Source organism: Delphinapterus leucas, chromosome 14 (assembly GCF_059928025.1).
Source record: "Delphinapterus leucas isolate spDelLeu-1000000601 "Yukka" chromosome 14, BTC_Dleu_Yukka2, whole genome shotgun sequence".
Classification (NCBI taxonomy): Eukaryota; Metazoa; Chordata; class Mammalia; order Artiodactyla; family Monodontidae; genus Delphinapterus; species Delphinapterus leucas.
The window spans coordinates 17,573,464-17,595,575 of record NC_143142.1 but is presented as its reverse complement, the minus strand read 5'-3'; the positions used below and the strand labels follow the sequence as shown (position 1 = coordinate 17,595,575).

General features: G+C 46.3%; 1 protein-coding gene across 7 annotated transcripts in view; it reads right to left on the bottom strand.

Annotated features, from left to right (window-relative positions):
* The window catches only part of KCTD10 (potassium channel tetramerization domain containing 10), a 44,684-nt gene that overhangs the window by 11,395 nt on the left and 11,177 nt on the right, over window positions 1-22,112 (bottom strand). For 5 of the 7 annotated variants that reach the window (XR_016387513.1, XR_016387516.1, XR_016387514.1 and 2 more), the window contains exons 3-7: window positions 17,255-17,424; window positions 14,541-14,630; window positions 14,165-14,217; window positions 12,684-12,879; window positions 1,008-2,340 (exon numbers count right to left, since the gene is read on the bottom strand). Coding sequence is in view for 2 of the 7 variants with exons in the window: in XM_022550881.3 (XP_022406589.1) it covers window positions 2,116-2,340; window positions 12,684-12,879; window positions 14,165-14,217; window positions 14,541-14,630; window positions 17,255-17,424 (734 nt within the window). In the remaining 5 variants the exon portion in view is untranslated. Of the gene's footprint in view, window positions 1-32; window positions 2,341-12,683; window positions 12,880-14,164; window positions 14,218-14,540; window positions 14,631-17,254; window positions 17,425-22,112 lie in introns of those variants that run through there. The other 2 variants (XM_022550881.3, XM_030764332.2) reach the window with 2 other exon arrangements.

Here is a 22,112-nt window from a genome sequence, read left to right as displayed (position 1 = left end):
TTTTGTAGAATATGTTTGATAACAGAGCCTGGACCAGCCAACACTTTGTCATTGTCAGCTCACGGCTGTATGCAACTAACACTATCACTCACCATGGAATGTTTCATGAACTTGTTCATATCCCAGGGAAGCAAAGACTCCAAACTACAAGTGCAAAGTTGAAGGCAATGTGAAAGTAGAGAGACGGCCAGAAACATTTGGTCATAAGGTGTAGAAGCCCCAACTAATCAGAGTGTTCCACAAAGTTAGTTACTCTTCACGTAAACATTTGAAAAACAGAACTTACATGATGGCTTTTCCATTCCTACAGAAAACATCAGAACTGACATTCACTTTAACTTTCTAAAAGAGTTCAACCCAAACAGCAGGGTTGGTGTTTAAAACTTAAACAGTATAAAATATTTACAAAACATTATTTAAGCCCCCTCCCCTCCCATCCTTAGCACTTAATAAAATCCAAATGGCCTAATATGAAAGTTTCCCACACAACAGTTTAAAAAGCATCTACCCGATACATGATTTTTAGGTTGGGTCATGATTGTTTTAAAGTTTTATTGTAGGCTTTGCTGCTGGATACAAAATAAAGGCATACAACTGTCACAAGTAGGGCAGGGCGTACAAAGTCTAAGCTGTAAAAACCATTTCAAAATATAAACTCGTTTTGTTCGAATGCACTGTATCAAAGGCTGCCCGTGTTAATACCTTTGGTATAAAATGGTAATGTTTCCCTTGAATAGCAGACAAAACCCACCCATACCTTACACACATCCGAATCTCCCTGGAACTACTCTACCAGCCTAGTCTCAACCACCCACATTCCTCACCACTCCCTCTGTGCATCACGGGCGGGCGCGGAGACGGGGAGGTAGGTAACCGAGAACGTCCGTCCCACACGAGCGCCGTGCAGACAAGCAGGGCTCCAGCGCGGGCCACCCAGGCACCATGGGCACACATCCTCATCCACAGTCGCACACGTCCCTTAAACAAACATGAACATGCACACTGACCGGACCCAAAAGGATCTGCACGTCCTCTCCGTCTGCTCACCGATGGCCACTCCACACTGTGTAAGGATCAGAGACAGGAAGGGATCTCCAGGCGACGGCTGCGTTGACAGCAGGTGAACCGTCCTGAGGCTGCTGGTGTGAGCAGTGGTCCTGTCTGGACGCCAGAAAAGAGTCTGGGGCCATGTTTAATTTCTTCTAAGCAAAGGGCAGGGCATCCGCTGGGGGCAGTAAGCCCCGCTTAACGGGGCATAAGGCCAAAGAGGAAGGAATGGAGCCCACCGGGCAGTGGTTTGTACGCTATGCCCGTAAATGCCCGTAAGCAGGCCAGGCAGCCTTCCCGGAATGGAGTGGGTCAACAAGGAGGGCAGAGGAAGGGGCAGCTCTGCTCTCGGCCAGACCCTGCAGGGTCCCAACAAGCACCAGACCACAGATCAGCAGAAGGGGCAACAGGCCTGCCCCTTCAACGGAGCTGGGCATCCAGAGCCACACTAGGAACAGCGGCTGAGAGGCAGGAACCCCCAGGTGGTATCTCCACTGCTAAGAGCTGTGGTCCTTCACCAACAAGCTCTAGGATCGATGCCCGAGGCGGCACGGGCTGTTCGCAAAGCCGTGGAGCCTGTGCCGGGGACGGGAATGGGGCCAGGGTGCTGGGGTGGAGTTAGGAAACACTGAGCTCGCAGACACCGCTGGTGACCACCGACTACAGGACCCGTTTCGGAGTTGACAAACTGAACCCTGGAGGAAAGGCGACCCAAGAAGCTCAAAGAGGCAGTCAACACCCACAGAAATAAATACTGCAGACAAGTTCTCACACACACACCACACCCACTCATCCTCTTCCTCCAGAACCAGGAAAGCCTGGCTCCAGTGCTTCTCGGATTCTCAGGAGAGCAGAGACCTTGGACCCAGCTTGTTCACTGGCAGGGGTGTGTTCACCTGGGTAAAGACAATCCATTCACCTGGTCGAGAAATACCAAAATCGTCATCTGGCTTTTTATGCAGTCTCTCCGGACGCGGGGGCAGCGGGAGGCCCGGGAGCTCTCGGGGAATCTGAGTGCACAGCGGGGAGGAGCAGGGCGGGTGGGGTGCAGGCGGGGCGCCTGCTCGCTCACTGGTGGAGGTGGGCCCGGTCGTCCGGGCGCTTGATGTGAATCCGCCGCACACGCTCGATCCGCTCCCGCTCCCGCTCCTCATCCTCGTCCAGGTGGTGGGAGCGTCCGGCCGCCCCACCCGTGGCCTCCAGGAGTGCGTTGTCGGGTCCCCGGCCATCCTGGGCCTCATACAGCAAAATATTCAGGGTCTCCTCATAGATCCGGGCTTCAGGGAACTCCACCTGTAGCGCCACAAAACACAAGGCAGGTACATTAGCCTCTCAAACCCCCCACCCCACCAGCTCCGCCACCACCCAGGACTTCTGAGCAGGGCCATCTGTCTACACCAGGCCCCTAAGACTCCGTAAGACGGTCGTTATTATGTTTAAAGCAGTTTTTATTGTCAATACGCAACACTTACACATGGCGCTACATTCACAAGAGACAAAAGGGATACAGTGAAACAGATCTCCCTGCCCTCTCTGCCCCCTTTGGAAGTTTGCCTTCCTTTGGACGTTTACATCATTCCCAATGTGTTACTTCTAACAATCAGGGCTGCACCCTTGTACACGAGGCATTCCACAACTTAAAGCAGCGTACTTTCTGAACAGGGACCAGATAGGGACCCTCATAAAATGGACACAATCCCTCCCACTCAGTAAAGCGCTGCGTGCACTTACTGCCCTTCGGGGTCAGGCACCGTGAACTAGAGGTGGGTCCCAGGCAATCAGTAAGAACTGGTAAAGCACTTGAAATGTTCTGCCAGGGCAGATACCGATTATGCAAAAACCCAAGTGGAACATCTGTGCAGTTACGGGAGACAAGGAACCATGAGTGTCAGCTCCAAAGCACAGGTCCTGGAAGTGTGGGATAGAAGGAGAGGAAACTGTCCCTGAAGGGGCAGTCATCCCAACACCAACTCCCTGGAAAAAGGAAGGAGCCCTGAGGGACAAGAGGCAGAGCGAAGGGAGCCAGGAGAGGGGCTCTGGCCTCCAGCCCGGCTCCACCACTAACCAGCTGCACGAACATGAGCACAGGCTCACTCTGGAACCCGTCCAGGAATCTATACACAGTGGGGATCTGACCATGAGGTCTCTCAGTGCCTTTGCTCGCTGTTAAGCTCTAAAAACGTAAAGTCACTATTTTAAAGTTTAATCAATATGATGATTAGCTTTTGAATATCCAAGGGCAGAGGCAATCCATGTATATAAAAAACCAAACTATGACAAAATGGAGAGTCTAGTTACAGGTGGAATTCACAGCCCTAAAGAAAAGAGGCACGTCTTGTTAACATAGGAGGAAAAGTGAATAATTCTGGTTCCCCCACTATCTTTGAAAGGAAAAAAAAGAAAGTGTTTTTCCCTTCCTGGCTACCTTACAACAATACATACCTTTCAGGATACATTCTAAATACTAATGAACCAGATGTTCTAAGAAGTTTAAAAAAAAAAAAAAAAAAAGGGCTTCCTTGGTAGCACAGTGGTTGAGAATCCACCTGCCAATGCAGGGGACACGGGTTCAATCCCTGGTCCGGGAAGATCCCACATGCCATGGAGCAACTAAGCCCACAAGCCATAACTACTGAGCCCGCATGCCACAACTACTGAAGCCCGTGTGCCTAGAGCCCATGCTCCGCAACAAAAGAAGCCACCACAATGAGAAGCCCGCGCACCGCAATGAAGAGTAGCCCCTGCTTGCTGCAACTAAAGAAAGCCTGAACGCAACAAAGATTCAATGCAGCCAAAAATAAACAAACAAAAAAAACATGTACCCTTTTAAAAAAAGAAAAAAGAAGTTAAAAAAAGATTTTTAACTCTGGTTTCTACTTTGTGGTCTGATTTTCTCTCATCTGCATTTTGCCTTTGAGGCTGCTCTAGCATCACACAGAGCTGTGGGCTCCTGGGACTGCAGTAAGGATAATAACCTGAGCAGGTGACCTACAGATCTGTATGAAGGTGACTAGAGGCATGACCTGCTGCATGTGTCCCTGGTCATCAGATTTCCCCAGATAGGTTGAAAAGGAAATAACACAGTGTATGGGATGATTAAAAAAAAAAAAAAAGCACAATCAAGACGGTAGAATAGTAGGACATGAACCTTACCTTCCCCCACAAATACAGCAAAAATATATCTACATGTGGAATGATTCTCACAGAATATCTACTGAACACTGGCAGAAGACCTCAGACTGCTGAAAGGGCAAGAAAATCTCCACGAAACCGGATAGGAAGAAAGAAAAAAGAAAAAGGAAAAGAAAAGAAAGTGAGAAAGGAATCGGGACAGGACCTGTGTCACTGGGAAGGAGCTGTGAAAAAGAGGAAAGGTTCCTGCACCCTGGGAAGCCCCCTCACCGGCGGGGAGATGGGCCGGGACAGAAGGAGAGCTTGAGCCTCAGAGGAGAAAACAGCAGCTGGTTTGCATCAGCCAAAGCAGACGGAAGACTGCACAGTCAGTGCTGCCGCCCTGCACTCCCCAGCCTGACACACGAGTCTGCCAGTGCTGGCGGGGGCTGGGTGCTGGAACTCGGGCTTCAGAGATCAAAACTGGGGAGAGGACTGGGGTTGGCATGTTGTGCAGATGGACTGGGGGGGCTGGAATCCAGTGTGACCACAGCTGGGGGTGTATGCAGGGGAAGCCTGGGTCACCTTAGAGGCCAGTCGCCATTGTTTGGGGGGTGCATGAGGGGAGGGGTGGGATCTGCATTGTAGCCTTTTTCTCTGTGCGTGCGCTTGCAGAGGGCAGGACACTACCTACATGGGCTCCAGGAGCCGTCGCAGCGCCCCCCACCCCCACCCCGACACCAGGAGTGGTTTCAGGCTACCATCACCTCCCTCCTGGACCCAAGGAGTGGTTGCAGGGCCCCCACCACTTCCTGCCCAAACTCCAGGAGTGGCTGTGAGATGCCATCATGCCCATCGTGTGCTCTGGGGGTGCCTGAGCTGCCCGCCGCCACCAAGAACCCAGGACTGGGCATCAGCCACTGCATCTGCACACCCCTGTCAAGGGGATAACGACCAGCACACGCTGAAGAAAAAGGCCACGGGCATCCATACTAAAAACTGCCCTCACACCAAATATATTAAACTCACAAAAGCTACACAGGGACGACCCCACATATAAACAGCCCTCCAAGACCACAGTAGACAATTGTTTCTCCTAAACTCAAAGAGAAATCTGTAAAATGAAGAAGCAGAAGAACTACTCCCAGATGAAGGACCCCTGAAGGAACAAAGAGTGAAACAGACCCCTTCAGTCTAATAGGCACTGATTTCAAAAAGAAAATAATGAAAATACCAAAGGAATTAAGAAAGGCTATTGAAAGAAATGCAGAGTACTGTAAAAAGGAAGTAGAAACTATAAAGAGGAACCAAAAAAAAATGAGAAAACCCATTTGCAGAGACGAAAGCTGAGCTAAAGGCAATGAACAGCAGAATGAATAATGCAAATGAATAAGTGATCTGGAAGATAAAATAATGGAAATCACCCAGTCAGGACAGCAGATAGAAAGCCAAATGAAAAAAACCAAAAGCAATCTAAGAGACCTGTGGGATAATATAAAGTGTGCCAACCTATGCAGAATAGGGACTCCAGAAGGGAAAGAAAGAGTAAAGAGGATCAAAAATGTATTTGAAGAAATTATGGCTGAAAACTTCCCAAACCTAAAGAAAGAAACATACCCAGGTACCGGAAGCTCAAGGGTCCCAAACAAGATAAACACAAAAAGACCTACACCAAGACGTATTATAATAAAAATGGCAAAAGTTAAAGAGAGGATTCTAAAGGCAGCAAGAGGAACACAGAGTTAATTACAAGGGAACCGCCCCCCCATAAGACTATCAGTTGATTTCTCTACGGAGACGTTGCAGCCAGAAGGGAGTGGCAAGATAAATTCAAAGTCCTGAAAGGGAAAAACCTGCAGCCTAAGATACTCTACCCAGTAAGACTATCACTGAGTATAGAAGGAGAGAGAGAGAATTTCTCACACAAGAAAAAATAAAAGAACATAGCAATACTAAACCTATCCTAAAGGAAATACTGAAAGGTCTTCTCTAAATAGAAAAGAAGTAAAAATCTATAGGAAAGAGAAAATCACAATTGGAAAATAAATCACTTAAAAAAGCCAGTAGAGGGCTTCCCGGGTGGCACAGTGGTTGAGAATCCGCCTGCCAATGCAGGGGACACGGGTTTGAGCCCTGGCCCGGGAAGATCCCACATGCCACGGAGAACTAAGCCCATGCACCACAAATACTGAGCCTGCGCTCTAGAGCTTGCGAGCCATAACTACTGAGCCCACGTGCCACAACTACTGATGCCCCCACGCCTAGAGTCCATGCTCCACAACAAGAGAAGCCACCACAATGAGAAGCCCGCACACCACAACAAAGAGTAACCCCCAATCGCCACAACTAGAGAAAGCCCGTGAGCAGCAACAAAGACTTAACACAGCCAAAAAAAAAAAAAAAAAAAAGCCACCATATAGATTAAAAAAAAAAAAAAAAAAACAAAACACTTTCGGGCTTCCCTGGTGGTGCAGTGGTTGAGAGTCCACCTGCCAATGCAGGGGACACAGGTTCGTGGCCCAGTCTGGGAGGATCCCACATGCCACGGAGTGGCTGGGCCCGTGAGCCATGGCCGCTGAGCCTGCACGTCCAGAGCCTGTGCTCCGCAATGGGAGAGGCCACAGCAGTGAGGCCCGCGTACTGGAAAAAAAAAAAAAAAAAAAGTATTTTCTGTGAAAGTGATGATAATCACAATGAACAGCAAAAGGATGAACATGAAGATGTAAAAGAGGACATCAAAATCATAAAATGTTGGGGAGGAGAGTAAGAAAATGTAGATTTTTTTCCCCCTAGAATGTGTTTGAGCCTATATGACCACCAGTCTAAGGCAAATATATATAGGAAGGGCTTAACATACTTGAAAAACAGGGTGACCACAAATCAAAAACATACAATAGATTCACAAAAAATGAAAAGAACATAAGTATAATGTAAAAGAATATCATCAAGCCACAAAAGGAAAAACAAAAAGAAAAAGGGACAAAGAATATAAAACAACAGGAAAACAAGGTTTAAAATGGCAATAAATACATATCTATCAATAATTACCCTAAATGTCAATGGACTAAACGCTCCAGTCAAAAGACACAGAGTGGCAGATTGGATTAAAAAAACAAGAGCCGGGGCTTCCCTGGTGGCGCAGTGGTTGAGAGTCTGCCTGCCGATGCAGGGGACACGGGTTTGTGCCCCGGTGTGGGAAGATCCCAAGTGCCGCGGAGCAACTAAGCCCGTGAGCCATGGCCACTGAGCCTGTGCTCTGCAGCGGGAGAGGCCACAACAGTGAGAGGCCCACGTACGGCAAAAAAAAAAAAAAAAAAAAAGAACCCACAATAGGCTGCCTACAAGAGATCCACTTCAGGGCAAAGGACACACACAGACTGAAAGTGAAGAGATGGAAAAAGATATTTCATGCAAACAGAAGTGACAAGAAAGTGTGGGTCGCAATACTAATATCAGACAAAACAGGGCTTCCCTGGTGGTGCAGTGGTTGAGAGTCCGCCTGCTGATACAGGGGACACGGGTTCATGCCCTGGTCTGCGAAGATCCCACATGCCGTGGAAAGGCTGGGCCCGTGAGCCATGGCCGCTGAGCCTGCGCGTCCGGAGCCTGTGCTCCACAACGGGAGAGGCCACAACAGTGAGAGGCCCGTGTACCACAAAACAAACAAACAAACAACAACAACAACAAAAAAACAGACTTTAAACCAAAGCCCATAAAGAAAGATAAAGAAGGACACTATATAATGATAAAAGGATCAATACAAGAAAAGGACTTTATACTCATCAACATATATACTCCTAATATAAGAGCACCCAAATACATAAAACAAATACTAACAGACATATAAAGGGAGAAAATTGACAGGAATATTGGGTTGGTCAAAAAGTTCGGGTTTTTCTGTAACATCTTCCAGGAAAACCTGAATGAACTTTTTGGCCAACCCAACAGTAGGAGACTTTACCATCCCACTCACATCAATGGACAGATCTTCCAGACAGAGACTCAATAAGGCAACAGAAATACTAAATGATACAATAGAACAGTTAGACTTAATTGATATTTTCACGACATTACATCCCAAAAAACCAGAATACACATTCTTTTCAAGTGCACATGGAACTTTCTCTAGGATTGACCCACATAACTAGGGCACAAAACAAGCCTCAACAAATTTAGGAGTACAGAAATTACCTCAAGCATCTTTTCTGACACAACAGCATGAAGCTAGAAATTAGCCACAGAAAAAGAAATGAGAAAAAAAAATTACATGGAGACTAAACAACATGCTACTAAAAAACCAATGGGTCAATGATGAAATCAAAGAGGAAATTAAAAAATACCTTGAGACAAGTGACAATGAAAACACAACCATACAAAATCTATGGGATGCAGCAAAAGCAGTTCTTATAGGGGACTTCATAGAGATACAGGCCTTCCTCAAAAAAATAAGAAAAATCTCAAATAAACAACCTAACCTACCACTTAAAAGAATTAGAAAAAGAAGAAAAAAACAAAACCTAGTCACCAGAAGGAAGGAAATAATAAAGATCAGAGGGGAAATAAATAGAGATTAAAAAAACAACATAAAAAAATTAATAAAACCAAGAGCTGGTTCTTTGAAAGGATAAACAAGATTGATAAACCTCTGGCCAAGCTCACGAAGAAGAAAAGAGAGAGAACTTAAATAAACAAATTAGAAATGAAAAAGGAGACATAACAACTGATACCACAGGAATACAAAAAACCATAAGGGAATACTAAGAACAATCATATGCCAACAAATTCAACAACCTAGAAGAAATGGACAAGTTTCTAGAAACATACAGCCCACCAAAATTGAATCAAGAAGAAATAGATAATTTGAACAGACTGATCAATAGAACTGAAATAGAATCTATAATTTAAAAACTCTCTACAAACAACAGTCCAGAACCAGACAGTTTCACAGGCAAATTCTACCAAACATACAAACAAGAACTTATACCTATCCTTCTCAAACTCTTCCAAAAAACTGAAGAGGAGGGAACATTGCCAAGGACATTCTATGAAGCCACCATCACTCTGATACCAAAACCAGACAAAGACACCACCAAAGAAGAAAATTACAGGCCAATATCTTTGATGGTACAGGTGCAAAAATTCTCAACAAAATATTAGCAAACCAAATCCAACAACACATAAAAAAGATCTTACATCACAACCAAGTGGGATTCATCCCAAATTCATAAGGATGGTTCAACATATGCAAATCAATGTGATACACCACATAAACAAAAGAAAAGACAAAAACCACATGATCATCTCAATAGATGCAGAAAAGACATTTAACAAAAATGCAACATCCATTCATGATAAAAACTCTTACCAAAGTGGGTATAGAGGGGACATATCTCTAAATAGTAAAAACTATTTATGACAAACCCACAGCCAATATAATACTCAATGGTGAAAAGCTGAAAGCCTTCCCGCTAAAATCTAGAACAAGACAAGGATGCCTGCTGTAACCACTTCTATTCAACATAGTATTGGAAGTCCTAGCCACAGTAATCAGATAAGAAAAAAAAATAAAAGGTATCCAAATTGGAAGGGAAGAGGTAAAACTGTCATTATATTTAGATGATATAATACTATATACAGAAAAACCCTAAGGACTCCACACAAAAACTACTAGAACTGGTAAATGAATTCAGCAAGGTAGCAAGACACAAGATTAACATACAGAAATTGGTTGCATTTCTTCACACCAACAATGAAGTATCAGAAAGGGAATGTAAAAAAAAATCAATACCTTTTAAAATCACAACCCCCCAAATAAAATACTTAGGAATAAACCTCACCAAGGAGGTGAAAGACTTATATGCTGAGAACTATAAAACGTTAATAAAGGAAACTGAAGATGATTCAAAGAAATGGAAAGATATCCCATGCTCCTGGACTGGAAGAATTAATATTGTTAAAATGGCCATATTACCTAAAGCAATCTACAGATTTAACATGATCCCTATCAAATCACCCATGACATTTTTCACACAACTAGAGCAAATAGTCCTATCACATGGAACCATAAAAGACCCAGAATTGCCAAAGCAATCCTGAAAAAAAAGAACAAAGCAGGGGGCATAACCATCGCAGACTTCAGATAATACTACGAAGCTACAGTGATCAAAACAGTGTGGTATTGGCATAGAAACAGACATATGGATCGATGGAACAGTATAGAGAGCCCAGAAATAAACCCACACACCTACAGTCAATTGATCTTGAACAAAGGAGGCAAGAATATACAATGGGAAAAAGTCCCTTCAGCAAGCGGTGTTGGGAAAATTGGACAGCCACATGTAAATCAATGAAGTTAGAACACACCCTCTCACCACACAAAAAAATAAACTCAAAGTGGCTTAAAGACTTAAACGTAAGATATGACACCATAAACCTCCTAGAAAAGATCATAGGCAAAACATTCTCTGACATAAACCATACCAATGTAGGTCAGTCTCCCAAGGCAATAGAAATAAAAACAAAAATAAACAAATGGAACCTAATCAAACTTACAAGCTTTTGCACAGTAAAGGAAACCATAAACAAAACGAAAAGACAATATATAGGATGGGAGAAAATATTTGCAAATAATGCAACCAACAAGAGCTTAATTTCCAAAATATACAAACAGCTCATACAACTCAACAACAAAAAACCAAACATACCAATCGCAAAATGGGCAGAAAACCTAAAGAGACATTTCTCCAAAGAATACCGAAGGCCAATAGGCATATGAAAAGATACTCAACATCACTAAATATTAGAGAAATGCAAGTCAAAACTACAATGAACTACATGCTCACACCAGTCAGAATGGCCATCATTAAAAAGTCTACACAACATCGTTAATCAACTATACTCCAATATAAAATAAAAATTAAAAAATTAAACACAAAAAAATTAAATAAAATACCTTCAAAAAAAAGAAAAAGGTCTACAAATAACAAATGCTGGAGAGGGTGTGGAGAAAAGGGAACCCTCCTACACTGTTGGTAGGAATGTAAGTTGGTGCAGCCACTGTGGAAAACAGCGTAGAGGTTTTCCTCAGAAAACTAAAAACAGAATTACCATATGATCCTGCAATCCCCAGACAAAACTATAATTCAAAAAAAGATACATGCACCCCTATGTTCATAGCAGCACTATTCACAATAGCCATGACATGGAAACAACCTAAATGTCCATCAACAGATGAATGGATAAAGAAGATGTGGTACATATATACAATGGACTACTATTCAGCCATAAAAAAGAAAGAAATGCCATTTGCAGCAACATGTATGCAACTAGAGATTATCATACTAAGTGAAGTAGGTCAGAAAGAGAAGGACAAATACCATATGGTATCACTTATATGTGGAATCTAAATTATGACACAAATGAACCTATCTATGAAACAGAATCATAGACACAGAGAATAGAATGGGAGAGGGATGGATTGGGAGTTTGGGATTAGCAGATGCAAATTGGTATATATAGGATGGATAAACAACAAGGTCTTACTGTATAGCACAGGGAACTATATTTAATATCCTGTGATAAACCATAATGGAAAAGAATGTGAAAAAGAATGTGTATATGTATAACTGAGTCACTCTGCTGTACAGCAATTAACACAACATTATAAATCAACTATACTTCAATAAAAAGAAAAAAATAGAAGGGAGGAAAACAAAAGACAAAAAACAACCCAGTCACATAGCCTAAGGAGGAGGGTAGGCAAGCAGAAACCTAAAGGGAGTGAATATCAATTAACAGTGGACCAGATCTCTAACCACACTCGGCAGCGTGATCTAGCTTTGCAAAACAGCACAGGGACAGAAGCCAAGGGAGAGGTCAGGTCCACTGGTTTGCAGAGGATGACATAAAAATGGGTCCAGAGTCCAGATCAGTCAGGGAGTCACATGCCGGGAAGAAGCCACCCAGATTCACGAGGAGTGCTGAGAGGGCCCCGTGAGGGTGGAGGGCTGCCCAAGTCGGTGGGTAAGAGGAGGACAGATGACAAGGAAGTAGGGGCTCACGACTAGAAGGCCAAGGTCAAGACCTTGAAGGTAGCACTGCTCCTGATGAGTGAGATGGATGGGGCCAGTGTGGTGGGAAACAGCGTTGAGAGGAAGACGGCAAGGAGCTGGCACAGGTGGGGTCAGATCGTTGATGACAGAGGAGAAAATGCAGGCAGCAGGGTACACACGGGTACAAGGACCCGTCTGAATCAACCTTTACAGAAAAGGAACCCATGAGCAGTATGACTGTCTATACTTACTGGGTGTCAGAAAGAAAACGCCATTCTGTTTTTCCAAGCCTACATTTGGATCTTTCCAGGGCCCAAAAGAGAATGAATATTTGAACAATGAGCAGTCATGAGTCAAGGAAAGCATTTTTAGAGCCTTTCCCTCTTGAAGTGTATTTTGCTCAAGGAGAAAGGGAAGTTTTTCAAATACAGATTTCAGACTAGCCACTCAGAACCGTCCTCTGGAGGCCCTTACCTTGGTCTGTTTCTTCTCGGTGGCGTAGACAATAGAGGTACAGCAGACTTCAGCGATCTTGCGGCCCTGGCCGTAGAAGGACCAGCAGCAGATTTCGTCCCCAATGACATCCTTTATGAACAGGACCCTTCCATTAAAGCGCAGCGATAGCTTATCAAACAGTTCGATGTTCTTCAACATATTGTCGTCAGAATTGCTGCAAAAGAGCATTTGATAAGGTGATTGATTACAAGCTGGTGTTAACAGCCACCACTAGTGGGGGAGTGTTTCTACACACCGGGCCCATTATCTCCAACATCCCTTTTCAACCTCACAGTAAGCCCGTGAAGAAGGCACTACAGTCCCCAAAGCTCAAAGGAAAGCAAGGGTCAGAGAAATTAGGGAACTGGCTGAGGCCAAAAACTAATAAATGGCAGAGCTGAGCCTCAAAAAGGCAGCTCTGACCTCTAAGTCTGCGCTCCTCACTAGCGAGCTAGGGCGGACGCCCTGCTGTGCAACAGCCAGGAATGAAATGCTGAAACCACGGGGTCTGCAGGCAGAGGCACCAGGTCGGGGACATGGAGGAGAGCCCCACAGAGCCACATGAGAGGCTGAGTGACCTGCCCGAGGGAGACTTTTTATCCTGGGTCCATTTATGGGTCTTGAATACTTCATCTAATGCCCCTACAAACCATAAGTTCCTGATTTAGAGCCACATGTTCCCAAGAGCCAAAAGGCATTCTAGAAACCTGTATACATTGCTAGTGGGAACATAAAATGGCAATAGTCACTTTGGAAAACAGTTCGGCAGGTCTTCAAGTGATTAAACGTAGAGTTACCATATGACCCAGCAATTGCACTCCTAGGTATCCACCCAAGAGAAATGAAAACATGTATGTGTACATGCATGTCCACAGCAGCATTATTCCTAACGGCCAGAAGGTGGCAACAACCCTAACTGTCCATCAACTGATGAATGGACAAGCAAAATGTAGTCTGTCTGAACAATGGAGTATTTTTCAGCCATAAAATGAATGAAGTACTGATGCGTGCTACAACATGGATGAACTTTGAAAACGTTATGCTAAGTGAAAGAAGCCAGACACAAAAAGCAACATAAGATTCTACATATATGAAATGTCCGGTGCAGGCAAATCCATAGAAACAGAAAGCAAAGTAGTGGTTGCCTAGGGCTGGGGGAGATAAGAGGGTGGGGGCCATGGGGAGTGACTGCTAACAGGTAATAGGTTTCCTTCTGAGGTGATGAAAATGGTCTACAATTAGGTAAGTGGTGATGGTTGCACAACTCTGAATATACTAAAAAACACTGAATTGTGTATTTTTAAACGGTGAATTTTATGGTATGTGTGCATTTGATTTCATATCTATCAATCCATCTGGGCATTCTAGAGGTGCAAAAAGGCCACCCTCATCTGAAGGGAACGAGGGGAGCTGGGCCTGGCTGGTGTGAGTGCAGATGTCTTTTCTGGCCAACACCTTACCTGGTATACGAGTATTTGTTGTTACTTCTGTTGTAGAGCAACTTCACGGCTGGCTGTGGGTTGTTTTAAAAAAAAGGAAGAAGAGAGTCACTTGGAGTGCAGGTGCGAAGGACCACCGGCTTCCCACAGCACTGGAGCCCTGCCATCCGCCTGAAGAGGCAGATAAGCATAGCCTGCTGGCTGGGGTGGGGCTGGCGAGGGAGACTGCGTGAGCCAGCACCAGGAGAAACAAAAGATGAGCTATACTCTCCCATTCCTGACCCCTTCTCAGGCCTTGCCCAGGCAATTTCGCACATTTTTATTCCAAAACTTACTCAGAATAACCTCCATCACTTTTGGTAGCAAAAGAAATGCCACAAGGTTGCCTCCACCATACCTTATTTGAAGTCGCTATAAGTTTCTGTTCTTCCTTGGATGAGGTGATGACAGGAACTTTGCAGAAAGGCTCATAAGTATCTTTGTTCTGCTGGAACAAAACATGCTTTCAGCCTGGGAGGCCTGCCCAGCATTGAACTGTTTAAGCTGGCCTGCCGGGCAAAGACGGACTCTGGCGAGGGGAGATGGGGCAGCCGTGGCTGGGAAGAGAGGAGGATTCTCAGCACCAGTGAAGTAGGATGGGGGACGGCCAGGAGTGGAGTTCTCCAGTGAACCCGCTCTTTGGCCAGGACTGTTATATGCCAGGGTGCTTGGCATATAAATACTAACAACAATGACACATTTCACAGCCCAGGAAGCCACTCAAAAATAAGCCCTAAATATGGCAGATGAAATATGATTGCATCAAAGCTCCTAAAACCCCACTGCAATGACTGCAGAGGAATTATAAGCCCATAAGGAGAGAAAGAATGGGAAAAGTGAGGTCAGCAGACAAAAGATGTCAAAAATTCAAGTCTGGAAAGCAGGTCTCAAGTGAGTGATAACCAAGGAGGAGAATGCTGAAACCTAAGTTGGCAGATGGGAAAGAATCCACAGCTTTGAAGGCTGGTGGGCTCAGAGCAAGAGCAGAGGGTTGCTTGCTAGTCGACAGAAGCACTGGTGAGACCTCCAGATGGATCCCCTACCCCAGCCGGGCAGGAGAAAAGTCCACTTTCCTGGAGCAGTTTGTACAGGAGAGGACAGGGCTGAGCTGCTATTCCGAAAACGGGAGATTAAGTGAACCATCTACACACTAAATGGTGAGCCCTACCCCCACCCCAGCCCCTTCTCCTACTCAGATCTCAGAAGGCAGCCAGTTGGGCTTATACCCACCAGGCAAGAGAGTGGAGGATTCCTCTACAGGGAACCACCTGTCCAAAAAAAAAAAAAGGCTTACAGATTCTGACCTTGAGAGTTCCCACTGGAAAAGCCAGCCTTATCGTGTGCCACTGAAGCCACTGGACAACAATACATACAGTGTTTCAGAGCCTTTACTCTTGAATTTCAACAGACCAAGGACCATCAGATTATACCCGGAAAGCCTCTCAAATATGAGACTGAAACCAAAACAAAGAGAAAAAGTAAGAGAAGGAGTCACACAGTGAAGGCAGCAGAAAGGAAACTTCAAATAGTATCATCAGACAGATGAGAGCAGATACCACATCCCATGAAACAAGATCAGCGTGCTATATAAAAAAGAGCACTCGGAGAGCTAGAAAAGGCTCTCGGGAGTCAGAAATACGATAGCAGAAATGAAAAATTCAATAGAAGCGTTGAAAAGATAAAACTGAAAAAACCCTCTGAGAAAATAGAAGGATATGGGCGACAGAAACTACGAGGTCAGTCCTGGAGGTTTAATCTCAGACTAACAGAAACCACAAAAAGGAACCCAGAGGGCATGTCTCTAAGACAAAGATGAAACAGAGATTCCCTGATGTGTCTGAACATACCAGAAGGAGACTGAAGTTTCTGAGAATTTAGGGCTGAATTAGGGATGTGTGCTTAGAAAACCAAGCAAACAAAAGACAATGAAGCAATCACTAATTCTGGCAAACTGAAAAGTTACACGAGAAAGGAAATAATCACTGTATACTCTGTGGCTCAACTGTTAACAATATTTACACAACTCAACGTAAACTCTGAGTACGGATTTAATCAAAACTGTGATAAACTATACTGGGAGAAGGAATATGTGCAGGCAAGTTTGGTAGTGGCTGGGGTGGTGCATGAGCTAAATTTTAATTTTCTACAGAAACGCCAGTAGATAATGTGGTAAACTGAAAAATCAATAAATAGTATAAGAAATAGGTAAGTAAAGAACTGCTGCAAGAATTAAAAGAGGCTGCTGCAGGGGTGGGAGTGGGTGGAAGGCGTATGGTAGTGTTTTTGACATCAACCTAGCTTACAATACTAACTTGTCTTGGTAAACACTTTACATGCATTACTTTAATAAACATACAAATGAAATAAAAAATAACAAAGTAAAAGCTACAACATTCAGTTAGATTTACAGGGAGTTCACAGACTCGCAGTAGCGGCAGGGGTGGTGCAAATAACAGCTCCTCAGGCAAATAACAGTTCCTCAGGCAGACTGGCATTGTGGGTACTGTCCCAGTGGAGAGCCACCCAAGAGCCTCACATTTACAGATCCAATTCCTAGGACAACGCAAAGGGGTTCTTCTGATTCTCTGCCATGTCTTAACGTGCCTTGAAATAAATGGCTGCTGGCTACATCTAGAAGTGTTCTGGTTTTGTAGGGATTTTACTGTCCCTAGACTTGACCCCAGCAGTCCTTCCCCAGCTCCAGCTGAGGAGTAAGGGGTGTCTGTCTGTAGAGATTACGCTGGGCTCTCAACAATGACTTGTGGGATGAGAATAAGTCTCCCAATGAGTCCAGAAAAGGATCAGGTTTCACACCCCATGGCTCGGTACTGAAGGGTTACAATGCACACAGGGAGAGGACCCAACACCATGGGGGCTGAAATAAGCCAGAGAGCAGTCAGGTGGCCTCGGCATCACAGGGAAGCCTCTCGGGGGTCGCGCAGGCCAGAGGGGAGCAGCTCCGGGGTCAACTCATTAACTCTCACAACAGCTCAATGAGGGAGGGGGACAATGAGAAAGGCAGACGAGTCTGGGGCTCTCCCCGCCCACACGGGGAGAAAGGGTGATACCTACTTGCAGGGCTGCCTGGCACTCTTCCACCAGGCCCTGGACCAGGTAGTACTTGGCTTCTGCCAGCAGCTCCTCGATCTCCCGGCGGCTCTCAGGCAAGGGGACCGCCCCGTCACGAAGGTAGTTGAGTATGGTACCAAAGTGCTTCCCACACCGGTCAATGAGGATCCAGCCTGTGGTGGGAGGAGGGGGGAGGAGAGCTGGGGTGTCTCTTGGCTCCCACCACCTCCGGGGAGAGCAGGACCACAGAGAGGGTTGTGGCCCCACGTGCCCAGCTACCAGCAAAGGGCTGACCAGGCCCCGCTGGCTGCAGACAAGCACACCCCAGACTCACTGGTTTGGGCTCCTTTATTTTATTTATTTTTAACTTTTTGGCCACACCAAAGGAAGGATTGAACCGGTGCCCCCTGCAAAGGAAGCACGGAGTCTTAACCACTGGACTGCCAGGGAAGTCCACGGCCCCTGGGGCCTAAAAGCATGTTCCTAAAGTACCTCAAAAATCCCTATGTTAAGAATATCGCAAGAGGGCCTACCCCACACCTGGATAAAATGGGTCCAAATGAGCACATCCCATTGACAGGGGAAAGGCTTCTGGTGTGAAAATATCTATTCCCTTTCACAACAAAGCTTTTTTTTTCAGACTCCCAAATAACAGAGCCATTTCTAAGGAAGCAGACGGCTCACTGCTGCAGGCTGTGACATCTGACTCCCAAGGGTGACCCCCAGGCACTCACCAGCACCACCACAGAAAATTCCATCCGTAACCCCCCAAACAAGTGTTTAGTGGCTAATGACAGCGATCAGAGATAAAATGGTCACCAGCCAGACCCTGCCCTCAAGCAGTTCAGTCTAACTTGGGGAGATGGCGCTGGCATTCATGAGATACAGAAACACATTCCAGCTGCTGACGGGAACCAGGCACAGTGCGAAATCGTGCCTTGTGGGTGGGGACAAGGCGAGTCCTGCCGCTTCTCAGTGTCTTCTCCAGTCTCCAGTCCTGGCCCTGGTCTGCAGGGCCGCTATGGGGCTTCGCTTCTCGAAATTCCTCCAATGAAATGCAAATGCTACTGGGAAGAGGAAAGAGGACTGGAGCCTGGGCAGCGGAGGAGGAGGTACCAGAAGGGGAAGCAGGGTTGAGGTGAAGACCAAGTACATCTCAAGAGAAAACGTGAAGCCAGACAGACGGAGAAGTCCCGGCCTTCCCGATAAGCAGGGTCACCCCGGGAAGGGGGCCCCAAGTCTCCTGCTGCGCACTGCAGGTGAGGAAACGCCAGCGCCCAGGGAAGTTAGGAGGTTCACACAGGAATCACTCAATTCTCTGCCCCTGCTTTCCCTCAGCTTGGGAAAAGAGCCAGGTTTCCACTCCTAAGACCACTATGTCTTCCCAAATCCTCCTCAGACCCCGGGCCCTGGATCGGCAGCAGAGGCCAATGGAGGCCAAGGGCAGGTCACAAGTCGGCCCGCCTCCCCCGAGTGCAGCCCCGCCAAGTGTGCTCAGGTGTTCTAGTGCACTGGTTAGTGCTCTTTGCCGCCATCACCAGGAGAGTTGACAAGGAGGCCATTTCCATGTTCCGCTTTGCAACTACTCCTCAGTCCACGGTTCCTGGGCCTTTGGTTAAAGGTCCCGTCTCGTCCCTCCAGAGCCTTCTGCGTGGCACTTCCACGCTGCTACGGCTTCCTGAGTACAGCAAGAAGTTAATCCCCAATCTCGGCAAACACAAAGCAAATGTGTGGCCTGGAGTCAGACCCTGGATCCGAGGAAGGACAACGAGGCCTTCACAGGTGTGGTAAATCCTGTCACCTTGACAGTGCCCACTGGACATTATGTTCCCGCTCCTTTCTCCAGCTGAGACAACGAAGTGCGGATTCAGTATCTGTCCTGCAGCTCAGATGCCTACAGGGGCCTTGAGCACACAGGATAACCAGGTGCAGGTGGGCAGGGCGGACCACAGCCCAGGCCCTGCCTCTCCCCGCCCCCGACCCCCAAGGGGGTTCTTCCCACTCTAGCCAAAACTGGCCAGGCAGGAATGAGGCCCAGGGCTGAGAGAGCCCCTGATGTTCCAGGAGAAGCCAAAAATGCAGATTTCCCTGTGAAATCTCCAGACTTCTAAAGAACAGTAAACTGATTTTTTTTTTAAAACCTGTCATTAACCCACCACAGGGCAGCCAAAACAGGGCCTGCTGGCCACCAGCTTGTGACCCCTGTTGTTACTGTGGATCAAGTGCTCTCCTTCCAGCAAGCCGACAAGGTATGGAAAGACCGTATTATCTTCCCAACAGTTCTTGCTGATGGAGGCTCATTCCCCTGCATTTTCCTCAGATGAAAACAGAGGCTCAGAGAGGTTCAGGGACACTCCCAAAAGCTGGGGAGGCAGAACTAAACCACAAAGAACAAGCAAGGAACTCGTAGGAAAACTCTTTTCATCATACGAAATTGAGAAGACACGTAGAACCTCAGTCTTTGGGAGAAAGGGCAACAAATTCCACCCAGCTGCTCTGGGAAGAAAATGTCCTCGTCTGCCTTTGATGTGTGGACAACGCAGCCACTCAGAAAGAACGAGGGCCCCTGAAATCAATTACCCAAGTGACAGTCCAGAGTTTCCATAAACGAACAGGCGGACCGTGACACTGGGCTCTGGCTCAAGAATGCTGTCAGGAAATGCGTGTGGTGAAGGAATCATACTTTGGACAAATAAGGGCAAAAAAAAAGAGCAGAGCCAGGCGCACTCTCCATGAGGTTTCAATTAGCATTTTGACTTCAAAATATTTTAGTTGCTTTCAAAGCAGGAATCAATCCCTTTGAAACAGTCAGCTCCAGTCCCCGGCATATAGACAAGCTAAGGGGAGCCAAGCCAGGTCAGGGCGACCTGGGCTCCCTGGACCCTTTGGCAGGGCTGGAAAGAAGAGTGAGGGGTGTAGACCCGGAGGCTCTGGGACGGGTTGAGTGAGACAGCACAGGCCTGTACTGGAAACCCAGCTCTGCACCTACTTGCTGGATGACGTTAGTGTCTCACTTAAACCTCTCTGTCCTACGGTTTCCTGTTCTAAAAATGGTTCCTCCCTGGGCTGGCATAAAGGTAAGATGAGAGAATGTACAGGAAGCACAGAGCACAATGCCGTGTCTGCCAGCAGCCATCAAATAGGTCTCTGATGGTGAGCCCTTTACATATGTCATCATCACTGGAGAACAGACAGGAGTGGCAGCGGCATCCAGAGGCAGAATGTTCCAGCCCCCAGGAAGGGGGTCTGCGTGGTTTTTGGGGTGCCTGGGAGGAGGCTTGGCTCAGAGACGGGGGGCTGGACTGCCAGGCTTGCCCCCTCCCAGCCCCGCCAGCAGACCAGGTACTTCCTCTCTCCTTCCCTCCCCCACCTCCTCCAGGGAGCTTTCACTGACCTCTCCTTCTCCATACTAAGGTATTTAGATTTTTATGGTCCCCAAACTTGCCTGTTCATAAGTTGCCTAAGGTACTTGGGTCCTTGTTACAAATTCAGACTCTTGGAAGTAGCCTCATTCCTAAATCAGAATCTCTAGGGCAGGGTTTCTCTGCCTCAGCACTAGTGACACTTTAGACCGGGTAATTCTTTGTTATGGAGAGACTCTCCATAGAGTATGTAGCAGCATCCCTGGCCTCCACCCAATAGCATTCCCACACCCAAAACGTGACACCCAGAAATGTCTCTGGATATTGCCAAGTGTCCCTGAGGGTCAAAAATCATCTCTGGTTGAGCACCACTGACTGAAATAGATCAAAGATCTAAATGTAAAAAATAATGTAAAAACTTCGAGGTATCAAAGTCAACAAATCAGACTGGGAGAAGATATTTACCAACATAAGACCACAAAGAAATATGATCCAGAATATATACTTCTACAAAGAAAGAAAAAAGGAAAATGTGTAAAGATACTGTCCGGCAGCTAAATGATGAAACACAATGGCCAATAAACATAAGTCACTCAATGCACTGGAAATGCTAAATAAAACAACAAAGTACTGTATCATAACCATCAGATTGGCAGTAAGTAAACAATGACAGGTGCCCAGTGTTGGCAAAAATTCAGACCCCTGTGGGGAGGATAACTGACACAACCGCTAACACCTAATCAAGTCGAGGATATGATCCCCAATTCCCCTCTTGGGAATCAACTCCAGGACAGAGCTCCCAATGGTGGGTAGGACCTTAATGCTGTGGGCCCTGGGCTGGGGTTGTGGGGGCTGGCTGGGGCCTGGGGACTCCAGAGCTTCTTCATTCACCAAAGTAAAAATATTATTTTCTGGGTGTGCCATGATGTGGCAAAGGTTGGGAAGCAGAGCCCACACATGCACTGGGAGAGTGTTGGAGAATGATAATATTCCTAACAGTGAACGCTGGAAACAGCCTAAATAACCATCACAGAACATGGATCCATAAACTGCATGGAACACTCTACTTCAGGGAAATGTGTGAACTAGAGCTGTTTTTTCATGGATCAATCTCACAGGCATAACGCTCACTAAAGCAAAAGCTAAAAGGCTACGTACAAGCTATAACATGTAACACCGTTTATATGATGTTTAAAAATGTACCAACTATACGGTGGTTACGGACATAAACAGCTGTAGTAACAGTAATTCACGCAAAGCCCCACACCAGTGGTTCTCAGCCCTGGCCGCGCATTAGAATCCCACAGCGAGCTCTTGAAGTCCCAATGCCCACCACACCCTGTCCAGTTACATCTGGCTGAGGAGCGGGGGCGGCGGTGGGGTGGGTGGACGACAGGCATCAAGGTTTAGCTCTGCGGGTGACTCTGTGCAGCAAAGACTGAAATCCACCCCAGTGACCCCACAGTCAAGCTACTTAGAGGTCATGGCTAGAAGGGAGA